We start from the raw sequence: 13729 nt of genomic DNA, 5'->3' as shown, positions 1-13729 counted from the left end.
ATGGATACATAAACACTTGCATTTTATTTCAGTATTAAATGTTGTTTAAAGTAATGGATTATAATAAAAAATGTCTACAGACCTCTACTGGTTGTTCATTTTCTTTATTCGGACCCCCGCTGATTTTTAATTGGTTTCCCCCTGGTCTAAACCCAGAACACTTCATGTATTAAAGCTTATCGTTTCCATTCCATGCAGCATGCAGCCATAACAGTCGTATCTGTGTTTGGTTTCAAGGTGCAAAGCCCAAACAGGCCAAAGCAGTCAGCAGGTCCCCACTGACCAAACCTCCTCAGAGATCTGAGACAGCCAAGACCAGCAGGTGAGACCTACTAATGTTCAGCTTCATTTGTCACCTGGAAACAAGTTATTCCCTCACTGTAGGGGAAATTAACAAGTTACCTTTTTCTTCTTAAATATAAGCCATTATGACCCTTCTAAAACAATAAGACAAGGCAAATTTATTTGCATAGCACAATTCAGTACAAAGACAATGCAAAGTGCTTTACATGATTAAAATATAGGAAGATAAAAACAGAATCAAAGCAAGTGGGGGAAAAAAAATGCAGAAACAAAACAGTTGGACTAAAGAAAATATGTTTTAGTTGAACTGTTTAACTGGAACAGTCGAAGGCAATCCTAAAAAAAATTGTTTTTAGTCTTGATTTAAAGGAACTCAGGCTTTCCGCACTTTTACAGTTTTCTGGAAGTTTGTTCCAGATAAGTGGAGCATAGGAACTAAATGCTGCTTCTCCATGTTTAGTTCTGGTTCTAGGAGCCAGAACACCTGAGTGGTCTGGAGGGTTGATACACTGATAGCAAGTCTGTGATGTATTTAGGTGCTAAGCCATTCAGAGATTTATAGACTAACAGAAGTATTTTAAAGTCTATTCTCTGAGATACAGGGAGCCAGTGGAAGGTTCCTAATCTGTCTGAAAATGAGTAGAGTTAAACAAGCATTACTTTTTAATGTATTTTCCTTTGCATTAACCTCAGGCTTGTAGATGTTTCACTCAGGGTAGGGATGCGGGTTGTCGCTAAATTATTTGATCTAAAGTTGATTGATCGTCTCAATCGACTAAAACTACATTAATAAGCGGCACTTTAGAAAAACAAAACTGGCCTTTCTTGTCTCAATAGGATCTTTGCATTAACATAATTTTTGCTTTTTTTTAACAACGTGCTTGAATGGAGAAAAAAAAAGTACATTACATGTCTTTTAAACACATTCTCCTTTTTTTTTCCATTTCTGCATTAAAATCAATTTTTTATTTGGGTGAAATGGCACTTCCTTTTTTTTTTGTCGTCATGTTGACTTGTCTAATCATGGCTCCACTGATAATGGCTTTTCATTGCGCACGTGTTCAAATCTGAGTGGACCTACTTAGAGTTGATTGAACTAATTCATAGCAGAAAACTTCCCGACTTTAAGCTAGATCAATTTAAAGTTGCGGATTTCAATCTGAGTTTGTTAAACCTGCTTCCTGAAATGGACCCCTGGAGCTTTAAGTGTTTATATGTCATAACAGAACAGCATAAAGTATAAATTTTGAAATCAATCTTTATCCGTTATTCTAATAGAGCAAATGTTCCTTTAATAAACCATTTATCAACAATTTATCATAAATTGATCATTTGTTCATAGTCCTACCTTTCTGTTCTCTTCTCTCTTGTCCTACATCCACTCCTCATGTCTGTTTATTTTAAGCTCTGCTCCCGTAGGAATATTTCCCAAAACATTAATTGAGATTTTTTTTTTAATACTTTCTAAATAAAACTTGTCATTATTGGAGAAGAAATAAAACATAACAGACAAGGACGAATCGACACTTTCTGTCTGAAAGGCTGCTTGATGTACCAGGAATAAAACTGAGGCTGCATAAAACAACGATGATGGTCATTAAGAAGAAAAATAGTTCAGTGTTTGGTGTTCTTTGAATGTCTGTTTGTTCAGGTCAGGTTGTTCCGCTGTGACGAGCCTCTTTTCTGCTCTTCAAGGATGTTTAAAAATATCAGTTTTAAATTTAGAATCACTGGGCAGTCGTTTAGAAAACACTGACGGCTGCTTTGCATCAAGACGGCTGAAAAACCTGCATTTTCTTAAAAATTAAAAGGAAATTTAACTAGAATCTGCAGCTGAGAATAAAAGTTAACTTTACCTTCTCTCTAACTTTAATTTATCATATTTACCAGAATTTCGCCATTGTGGGACAATGAAGGGATTTTCTATTCTATTCTATTTATCTGGTCTGTAAGTTGATGCATTTTGGGAAGAAAACAAAAAACAATTTAATGGTTTTATTGATAAATAAATAGGTTGGAGTCAAATTTCACAAGCTTAGCTTTACTACCCGTCCACCTTCATCAGTATTCATTATTCCGTGATGGTGCAGCGTTTGGAAAAAGAAAAGCTCTGCAATTAAATGTGGTTTGAAGATCTTGGATACTGTATAGCTTATCTAAGAATGAGTCCCTACTTCCTGAACGAAGTGTCTTTGATTTGGATCAGATCATTGGCACCCTCCTGCTAGACATCTGCTTGATTTATTGCTCAGTTTGGGGTCCTTCATTTAAAAAAAGAAAGGAGAGGCTTGATTCTCAGGGAGATAATCCGGCCACGTGAGCTTTGTTACGTATTATCAGCTTTCCTCTCTAGAATGTCGCCGATAAGTGATTTTCCTCGGTCAGAGATCAGGGAAATCCACCATCCTTGATTGTCTTGGCATACCATCGTGTTTTGTATTGTTCCTCGAGTCAAGCCTGTTTAAATCAGATGCTGGAGTTTGAAAATCCTAACTTTTTCAGCTCAGCACTGAGCATCTATAAATTAGTAAAGGCTGCTCCAAGCTGATCTCTCCTCTACAGAGCAAAAAAACCATGAAAAATAAACAAGAATAAATATATGAACGGGATTAGAATCCACTTGGTGAACACAAAGGCACCGAAAAGTTAGAGGCCAGAGTAATCCTCTTAAATATTTTTTTAAAAGGGTACCTTCTTTTATTGAACTTTTTACATTTCATAGCAAAAAAAAAGTTTCAAATTTATACCTACATGAACATGCATGCACACTCATCCACAGAGAAAAGTGGATATTCGCTTTGACTTTCACTCTATGGCCTTAATGCACATTAAAGGAATAGTACACCCAAAACATGATTAGCCTTCATTTTCTACTCACCCCCATGCTGAACAACACTCTGGAGTACTTTTTTGATATCTCAAATGCATCTGGAGATCTGGGAGGCTTCTTGCTGTCTGCTGACATTCAAATAATGGAGGTCTATGGCGCCCGAGGCAGAAAGGTCCATAAAAGTCCACAAAAAACGTGTCAATATTCCTCCATACTGCTCGTCCAATGTATTCCAAGTGTCCTGAGTGGGTAGCGTCCATAATTTACTCGAAACGAAGTCATTTAGAATGTTTTTAGAGCATAAACAGTAGTGTATAGGATTTCCTAAAAGCGCGTTCACGAATCTACGGAAACTGCGGCAGACCAAACCAGATGAAAGTGCGCATTCAGCGTCTGCTCTGATGATAATGCAAGCGTAGAAGAAGAAATGTGCCGTTTACCTGTGCAAAGAAAGAAACGACGAAAGAAAAATGTCTGAGGACTTCAGTGTTGAGGAAGAGCATGACTTCTTTGCCGAGCTGAATGCGCACTTTCATCTGGTTTGGTCTGCCGCGGTTTCCGTAGACTCGTGAACGGGCTTTTAGGAAATTCTATACACTACTGTTTATGCTCTAAAAACATTCTAAATGACTTCGTTTCGAGTAAATTATGGACGCTACCCATTCAGGACACTTGGAATCCATTGGACGAGCAGTATGGAGGAATATTGACACGTTTTTTGTGGACTTTTATGGACCTTTCTGCCTCGGGCGCCATAGACCTCCATTATTTGAATGTCAGCAGACAGCAAGAAGCCTCCCAGATCTCCAGATGCATTTGAGATATCAAAAAAGTACTCCAGAGTGTTGTTCAGCATGGGGGTGAGTAGAAAATGAAGGCTAATCATGTTTTGGGTGTACTATTCCTTTAACAGGCTTCAGCTGTAAAAGGATCAGTAAAACTAAAACGCTTTCAAGCAATTAAAGAAAAAATGAAACATACTTTGTAAGAAAAATAACCAGGAGTTACTGTTTTATGATATAACAACAAACAACAACAACAAAAAAAACAGGTAGACTGATTTCTAGCATGACCATGTAAAAAATCCAAAAGTTAAAAGTAGCCAGTATTATGCAAATGAATTCAGTATAGCAGAGAGGACAGATTAGCAGACCGCGGTCCGGATCTGGACCCGGCTGCTGGCTAATCCGGACCCAACCTGATTTAAAACATTTATAAATTACCACATGTGGTCCGACAGCAGTGTCTAACTTCACTTAGACAGGGCCTTCGAAGCCGCAGCTCCCCGTCTGTGGAATGCCCTCCCAGACCACCTTAGGGCCCCACAGACGGTGGATTGTTTTAAGAAAGGACTAAAAACTTTCCTTTTTAGAAATTCCTACAATTGTTGATTTTAGATTTTTTTTAATAGGCTACGTATGCCTTTTAATGTATTGATTTTAATGACTGTCTTTTTACTCTGTTTTTAATGTTATGGTCTTTTAAACTTGTTTTGTAGCACTTTGAGATTTGAAATCAAATGTAAAGTGCATGATAAATAAAATTCATTACTATTATTATTACTTGCGCCTCTTCTCCTGTTAATACGGTAAAGCCCTCCGGAGCGTCCGGCTCCAGGCTGCACGTGATCCAAATGAGCCAATGAGCTGTCAGTCTGGGTTGCTGCTGCTGCTACTTTTAGACACAGCAGGCAAACCTGTGGCAAGCCGGGCGATGGGAAAGAAGGAGAAGACCATGAGAAAAAGAGAGCAGAGAAAGTGGACTACTGGAAGAACTGCGGTGAACTGGTGAAAGAAAAGTGAAATGGCGTGCTCAAAGATGACCCTGCACATTTAGAGGATGTTTGGCTCAACCTGCTGCTGTGAAGCAGGATTCTCCACCATGAACAGAATCAACAATAAATCTGGATCCAGGCTCAAAATGAGCTCCTTGATATGTGCTTGAAAAAGGCTTAGTCTCCATTCAAACCCAGGTTTAAAGCCTTGCAGGGCAGCCTAAAGCCCACTGCCAACATTAAGACAGGAAAAAGAAAGAAACGGTCAGTTCAGGTGTTTAATAAAATGTGAATCAGGAAATTGTCTATAAACCAAACTGAACGATTGTTCTCTAGTTAAAAAAACACTATGGAAATATGTTCTTTTTTTTTAAATATGTATTTTTTTATTTTAAAATTCACTGTATAATATAGAAGCTTAAACACCTCGTTTTATTTCAGTGTTAAATTATATTATAACTCTCTGGATTATAAAAGATTTCAGACCACTTTTTAATTATAACAGATTATAATTAAAATGGTCTCTGGACCTTTACTGGTTGATGATTTTGTTTAATTGGACCCACTGATTTTTAATTGGTTATCCCTGATCTAAGGTGATAGAAATCTGTAGATATTAATATTGCTGATAACCAATATTTACAGATATGATGCTTTTCCTGCCCTTTGGACAGCATTTAAAAACCATCCAGAGCTCTGATATTGCTTCCCTGCTTCACATCCTGAGCTGCATCTAGTCAAGGTCTAAAATTAACTTTTTGACTCGGGTGTGCACTGGAAGATAAAATTATTTTCCTGCCAAGCATCATTTTATCTGCCAGGAGAAAAAAAATAAAAATATAGTCTCTCACATATTTTAAAGGAACATATTATTTCACTACGGCATGTTAAATGCAAACAAAGTTACAGTAAAAGGAAATGTAGCTTTATTAAATAAAGTTGTAATTCAGAATTTCATTCAAAAAACAGCAAACTAATTTAATTTTTTATTTTATCCATAAATAAACGTGATCATAATGAGTCACATGACCAAATAAACCCACATAATCACACCCTTCCTGAAAGCAAAACGACAAATACATGATAAGGAATACGGCTGCATATCCACCCAGTTTTACTTATTGGACCAATGCAGTAAAATTGACCGATACCGATAACGATATTAATGCCGATATATCCTAGCTTCGTGAGACCATCCTGATCTCGCGAGCTTTCAAGGGTTTCACTCGCAGATCAGTCTGGAGACTCTCCGTTAAAGAAAATTTGGAGCCGTTCACCAAACGAACGTCCAATCAGCGTTGGCTTTGAGGCGGGTTGAGGTGTGACGCAACGAGAAGCGCGACAGTTCAGTCTAAAGAACATGGCGGCTTCAGCCAATGAAACTAGCGTTAGCGTGGCTATCGAGCAAGTTTTATCGGAATTACAGAGTATTTCTTCACTGAAAGAAGAGCAAAACACTGCTCTGGAGGCTTTTCTCAGAGGAAAAGATGTTTTTGCTCTTCTCCCGACTGGTTTCGGCAAGAGTTTGATCTATCAATTGGCTCCTCTTCGTCGTCGCTCTGTTAGTACGTCATATGCTTCGTTGATCTGATTGGTTTATTTGGCCCGTCTATCACCAACATAGGCCAATCAGCTAACCAGTATTTTCGCCCCTTCCCAAAATTACTTCAACGGAAGGTTTCCAGATGGATATGCGGAGCAAATCCATCTGGCGGAGTCAGGTTCGATATATCCTGCAACGCTACTGAAAATATTAGTCAATTTTTCTAAAATTCATTGATGAATTATTTATTTTATTTTCGTTCCTAAACCACACCCAGTACTCGTCACATTTTCACCAGAAGTATTCTGCTTTTTTGTTCCTGAACATTTTTATAAGTCAAATATTTTTAATTTTCTTCTAACTTCTGTATTAGACAGTAGTTTGTGCTTATGATCAAATTTTATTAAAGCACACTGAGAGTTTATTTTAAAAATTAGTCTAAAAAGAGTCAAATATAACCAATGGTTACTCCTTTTATTTTTTTTTTTCCTTTATTTTATAACATTGGGATGTGATTTAGTTGCAAATAGTTTTAAGAAGTGTGCATAGCCCATTAATAAAAATAATTTTAAAAAATCAAAAGAAAATGAAGAGATTAGAAATATATAGGGTTGTGAATATTTTTTTTAATCATGCATATTTCCACAGTTTAAAAGGCCTGTGAAGATTTATTTGTATAAACTTGTAAATTGATAAATTAAAGAAGAATCTTTATGGAAGGAGCAGCTTCAATGTAGTAATTGGTTCTTGTGCAGAGGACCAACTTTCCTAAAGACTGAAGGGAAAACAAACACAGTTGTCGCCCAGTGGTGATAAATATTCATTCCTAATTTATTTTCTCTCCAGCAGATCCCATAAATAAAACAGAAGCTGCAGTGAAAAGTGTTTGACTCGGCTGATTGTGTTTGTTATGGTTTAATTTAACTGTAAAAACATTCAGTTTGTTTTCTGTTTCTCTCTTTCCTCAGCCCAATCAATAAATTAAGCTCAAAAGATGCACCTAAAACAAAGAGGGGTCCAGCAGAAAAGTCTGCTGCAGCAGCAAAACCAGACACCAAGGGACGAGGCGCATCGGACGGTGAGTAGATCAGGCCGCCTGTTAAAATGGTTTGAAAGTGAATCAGTCTCTAAGATTTGTTTTCCTTCTTGGTTTAGTATCTAAGCCTGGAAGCCTGACAAAAAAACAAGCCTCCCCCAGGAAAGAAGAGGCGCTCAGAACTACAGGCGCCAATAAAACCACCGGTGATGCTAAAAAGAAGAAACCGATTTCGGCGAACGGCGTCTCGGCTAAATCTCAGGCCAGAACAGCCAAAGTCTCCTCAGCTGCCAAGTCTGGATCAAAGCTGAGAAGCTCCACTGAACCGTCGGCTGAAAAAGCTTCACCAAAAGCCTCCAGAACGTCAGAGCGTAAACTAACGGAAGCAGTGAACGGTAAAAAATCCGGGCTGAGTCAACCTGCTGGCCGTAGAGGCGATAGCTCGCAGAACGAGCTGCAGAAGACTGAAGCCGGTCTCCAGGACGATGCCAGCGTCACACCGACGCCCAACAACGTCCACCACGTCCACTTTGCTGAAGTGGACGATTGCGAGCAAATGGAGAAAAGCAAAATGAAGCCTTTTCTAGGCGGAGAAATCGCTGCTAACATAAACGGAGGAGAACACGACATCAGGCCGCAGAGTTCCCCTAAAGATGGCGAGCGCCTTGCCGGTACCCCGAGCAGCATGGGGGGTACGGACACCCCCGTAGAGGACTCCTGGAGCGGAATCCATCATCAGATCAGCCCAGAGTCTGAGAGCACGCACACCACTTCCTCCGATGACATCAAGCCCCGCTCTGAGGACTACGACGCCGGAGGATCGCAAGACGACGACTGCTCCAACGACAGAGGGGTGTCCAAGTGCGGCACCATGCGCTGCCCCGACTTCCTGGGTCGCAGCAGTAGCGACACCAGCACCCCGGAGGAGCTGAAGATGTATGAAGGCGGGGCCGGGCTGAGGGTGGAGGTCCGTTTGCGCGGAAGAGAGACAGAGACCACCAGCGAGGAGGAGGGGCTTAGACAGCGTCCGCGCTCCTGGCTGCAAAGAGACGAGGTTCCAGAGGAGGAGAAGCGCGTTGATGTCGGGAATGAGAACGTTAGAAGCATGCCGTGCTCATCTGATGAAGAGGAGGATGAGGATGAAGAGGAAACGGAAGATGAGCAGTCAGAAGTTGAAGTGATTCCAAGTGGCGGTCTACGGCCAGCGACGGATCCGTCTCCGCACTTCCAGGGCATTGTGAACCTGGCTTTCGATGACGACTGTCCGGACCAGGACAACGAGCCGCCCGACTTCCAGGCTGGCGCCAACTTCCGCCACTCAGTGCTGCTCTCCGTGGACGAGTGTGAGGAGCTGGGCTCGGAGGAAGGAGGTGTCCAGACGCCGCCTCAGCAAAAGGACGAAGCTCTGACCCCCTGTGACGTTTTCGAGTGCGACTCCTCCGCACGCCCTGCGAGCGAGGCCAAGACCGCCCCGAAGCTAAACCGAGACGACGAAGACAAGCCTGTATTCATCACCGAGATCCAGGAGCCGACCCATGAAGAGAGCAATCACATCCTCCCGGATAAACCTCTGGACTCAGACAGCAGAGAGCCGGCTCCTCAGGAGCGGCCATGCCACCTGGACCTGCGCCACACCGAACACTACAACGGAGGGATCAACAAGGGCGCGGCCAATCCCTCAGAGAGCAAGAAAGCTGATTTACATCTAGACTTAAATGAACCTCAGCTGACAGGGGGCGCTGCTGTGCAAGCTGCACAATCTCCAGCAGGTAAAGTATGATCCAAGCTTAGACCCCCTCTCCCTCAAATCCACCCCACCAAATTTATCCTTTCAAGATTTATTCCCAAACTGACCTTTTCTAGGAAAAAGATATAAAGGAGCTTAATAGCGAAGTGAAAAACCTCAAACTTTAAATCATAAACACACATCATCTCTTCATTCATCTCGCCTTCCATCGTAGAACCGCATCAAGATCCATTTAAACCTGGAAATTGGTGTCATGGAAGCAGAAAACCAAAACATTTGCATTTTAACAGCTGAACTACCTTAAACTGGGAGCCTTTAGGCAGCGATAAATTAAACTTTACAGGATGAGAATAAATAGAAGCTGCCTTGTGAACAGATCAACTGATGCACTTTTAATGTAGATAAAGAGAAAAATGTTATTCCTGTTGTCCCTGCAATCGGGATATATTTAATGATTGAATTCAGGGTTGCTTTATTTGTGCTGACGTCACTGTGACCTCATTAGCTTTGAACCGAAATAAAACCGCTCACATTTGCTTCATTACTAGAGTCTCTGTTTGGTTCAAGTTTTCAGGTTCAACAGTCCAACAGGAAAAAATAACCAAAATTTAGAAAATTCATAAAAAAAAAAAATAAATTACCTAAACCTTTATAATCAAAATAAGGACTGAGCCAGAGAGCATTTGGCTAACATTAGCTATATCTCTGTTTTCATTGGACTCTTTGATATTACAGCTCATAACATTTCTAACGTTACTTTTTTCTCTAAAGAATAAAGTAAATAAAAAGCTCTGAAGCTCATATTCCTCAAATCCTGTCAAACTCCTGGCATATATATATATATATATATATATATATATATATATATATATATATATATATATATATATATATATATATATATATAAATACCACCATCACTTCTGTTTAGCACACATTTGAAAAATTTGACCACTACAGGAAAACTGTCGCTGAATTTTTGTAAATGTTCACAGAAAACTGAAGCTGCTGCTTTTAAACCACAGCTGCTCATTTATTGCAGCAAATAAATAAATAAAAAGTTGCCTTGTGTGGGCTGATTAAGATTTAATCACGTTATGGCGCTTAGTTTGGTGCAAACAAAGGCATTGACCATCATTTTTTTGGTCCTTAGATATAAAGAAAAGTGCAGAAACGCATCAGAGCTGTGAAATCCACTCCATTGATCCTAATCAACATGCGCTATTCTGCAAAACTCGACATTAAATGCAGCATGCGTACTTCAGAGACGTTCTGTGATTTTTATGTGGTTGAAAATCCTTAACAAACATCAGCATATATGACAGAAGATGTCCTCTGCAGTATGGTAGCTGTGTAATACTCTGAAGTCTCTGACTTTACTGCCTGAAACCTCAGGAATCAGTAGTTTTCTCTCTTGGTTCACTTCAACCAGGAAATTATGGGAAGATTAATTTAATCCACCAGTGTCCAAATCTTACTTTAATCCCATTTTTTTCTTTAAATTCTGCAATTCTGTTCATTAAATTATAAGAATCGAATGTTTGATGCATTATAAACTTTAAAGCAGATTTTTCTCAAATTCAACTCTCAACATCCAGCGGTATGTAATCTTTTATAATCCAGAGAGCAAAATCAAATTAATTTTTACTTTCAATGTTATTGTTGATAAATATCCATGCATTTTCTATGTTTTAAAACCAAAAAAGTCATTAAAAAGTCCCATAAAAAGCATTAAATTTGTTCCTATGGGACGTTGTTATTTTTGTAAAATGGTTTTAAAATAATTTGTTTTTTTCCCAACCAATTAACAATAAAATTGATAAGTAGATGTTAACAGAACATCTCTGAAAAGGTCTAAAAATCAGCCTCTCTTAATGCTCTAAGCTTTTTATTTATATTTGAGTGCATCCTCTTGTTTTTAAATCATTTTTATTGTTTTATCGGTATTCTTATATAATTTTTTTTTTATAAAACAGGACCAAAATATTAAAGGTGTGCTATGATCTTAGAGCAACGGTTATGAAAAAATCCAAAAGCAGCCACAGCAGCAGTCAGTGCAGCCCTGCTAAAACAGCTGCACTGGTAAACCTTAGGATCATACTCATGCACAAACTCAGAAAGGGAAAACAGAAAAGACTACGGAAGAGGATTAGGGCCACTGAAAAAAAAAAAGTTAACTGATTTTTAAATTTTATTTCAGTTTAGTATTGGAATTCTTAGAATTCTGACTTTTTTCCTTTTCTCAGAATTCTGACTTTAATTTCAGAATTCTGACTTTTTTATTCTGAGATAAAAGTCAGAATTCTGAGATTAAAGTCAGAATTCTGAGAAAAAAAAGTCAGAATTCTGGGAAAGAAAGTCAGAATTCTGAGATTAAAGTCAGAATTCTGACTTTTTTTCCCATACTAAACTGAAATAAAATTTAAAAATCAGTTAATTTTTTTTTTTTTTCCCCGCCGGCCCTAATCCTCTTCCGTAAAAGATTGATTAAAACCTGTAGTTTTTATTTCATTTTTGTTTAAAAACACAAAATCGATGAGAACTGACAGCCACTGACTCCTGTATGAGTCCCACTGTGTGCAAATGTATGAAAAGACAACGCCACATCGGTTTGCATCTCTTTGCTTTCCATTCTGCTAAGAAAAATACCCATTCCTGATTTTTATTTAAATTTTTTTATTGTTTTATTCTTTTTGCATGGCACATATGCATGTTGTCACTTTTTAAATTTGTGTTTTACCGTGCAATCCTTTATGTTGTTTTTTTTTATTGCACATTAGTCACACCCAGTAGATGTGTGTGTAGAGATCTAGATGTCTGATGTTTATGCAAACTGTTTTTTAATATTCAGTCATGTAATTTTAGGCGAGCAGCCATTTTGAAGTAGGTAATGTGTGTCTAGAGCAGCTGTTACAGTTCTGCCATGTGTCTCTTTTTTTCCACTTCATATTCCCATTAAGAACTCCTGCTGAACTGTTACAGAGGTTCCACCTCCATGCAAAAGTGAAATATTACCCTGAGCATCAGATAGTGAGCAGGTGAAACCATTTGCTTTATTGTGAGTGTTCAGAAAAAGAAGACATGTTTAAAAAAAAAATAAAAAATGGCAGCATGACATTTGTTTTCTTCAGCTTGCAGTTGCATTTTTGTGACGGTATTTGTTCTTTACCTCTGCCTGTTAGGAGTCCTGTGCATAAACCTCAGAACATATCAGTGTTATTGCTCAGAAAAATGCAAAGTTCACCTGTGCTGGCAATGCATGACTTCTTTTGCTTCTCCAAACTGGATAAAGAGATGCATCCAGAAATACACTCCTCTGTACATTACCTTTAAAGCAACCGTCTACCCTTTCACATGCAGCTGAGAATGAACCGGATTAGCGTCATAGTGCTGCTACCGCACCTGTTTTGAAAGTGGAACAGTTGCATTAAGGGTAAAATCCGTCCTGTGTTCCTGTTTAGCTCTCCCTTAGTCATCTGTGAGGTGTAAGAACTGTGGAAGAGTGTTCCAGTTTGTCATTTTGCAGTATTGTCAATTGTTTTTAGGGGACAATGGTCTTGACAGACTGGATCAAAGCTGCAAACATGACCAGCGACCATCCAAAGTCCTCTCTCCCATTTATGAGATGGATGTGGGAGAAGCGTTTGAGCGCTGCTCGGATAAAGACAGGGATGTTAAACGTCAAACGGACGAGGAGAAAGGCGGCGACTTTGCCGAGCGGGACTGGGGGTTACTCAGGCAGCTCCTGTCGGAGCACGAGTCCAACCTGGGCGTTATAAACCCGGTGCCCGAGGAGCTCAACCTGGCTCAGTACCTCATCAAGCAGACTTTGTCCTTGTCACGGGACTCCCTGGATACGCAGGCTTTTCTGTCGCCAGAGAAGGAGAGTTTCAAACGGTGGGCGGAGCTTATCTCCCCTTTGGAGGACTCCTCCACCAGCATCACGGTGACCAGCTTCTCTCCAGAAGATGCTGCTTCCCCACAGGGAGAGTGGACCATCGTGGAGCTGGAGACGCATCACTGACACACTGGACAGCCAGCTGACCCCCCCTCCCCCTGCTGGTTTAAACTCACATGTTTACTGTGTCTTTATTTATTTGATTTGTGACGCCATGTCCTGACATCATTTCCTGGACTCTCTGGACTTTACTGCACTTTCATTCACATTCCTTTAAAAGACTTTTTGCTGACACAAGCGGGCCGGTATGCATGCAGATATTTTTGTATATTGGACTATTTATTTGTCGCATCTTTGGAAAAACTAAAAGACAAAGACTGAAGACAGAAATAGTGTCTTTTATTTAAGGCATTTTCTTTCTTTATAGTCTTATATGGTTTATTGATGTTTCTTAAAGAAAAATACTATTAGCCTTTTGGCTTCTGTTAAGTGTAAAATAAAGGTTTGTGTTTCTGGAACAAAATGAAAGATCCCGTCATATCTTTATTTTATTTCTTTGATAAAACAGACATTTAGATAATGTGGGAATCATTGCTAT

General features: G+C 39.4%; 1 protein-coding gene across 1 annotated transcript in view; it reads left to right on the top strand.

Moving 5' to 3' along the window:
* btbd8 (BTB domain containing 8) overlaps window positions 1-13654 on the top strand; it is a 44970-nt gene extending 31316 nt beyond the window's left edge. Inside the window, exons 15-18 of the mRNA XM_038269496.1 lie at window positions 238-322; window positions 7419-7528; window positions 7606-9255; window positions 12779-13654. Of these exons, the coding sequence (XP_038125424.1) occupies window positions 238-322; window positions 7419-7528; window positions 7606-9255; window positions 12779-13257 (2324 nt within the window). The 3' untranslated portion in view covers window positions 13258-13654. The remainder of the gene's footprint in view (window positions 1-237; window positions 323-7418; window positions 7529-7605; window positions 9256-12778) is intronic.
* The last annotated feature ends 75 nt before the right edge of the window (window positions 13655-13729 follow it).

Source organism: Cyprinodon tularosa, unplaced genomic scaffold, assembly GCF_016077235.1.
Source record: "Cyprinodon tularosa strain WSP-4 unplaced genomic scaffold, ASM1607723v1 ctg1199, whole genome shotgun sequence".
Lineage (NCBI taxonomy): Eukaryota > Metazoa > Chordata > Actinopteri > Cyprinodontiformes > Cyprinodontidae > Cyprinodon > Cyprinodon tularosa.
This window is presented reverse-complemented; position numbering and strand designations above follow the sequence as displayed.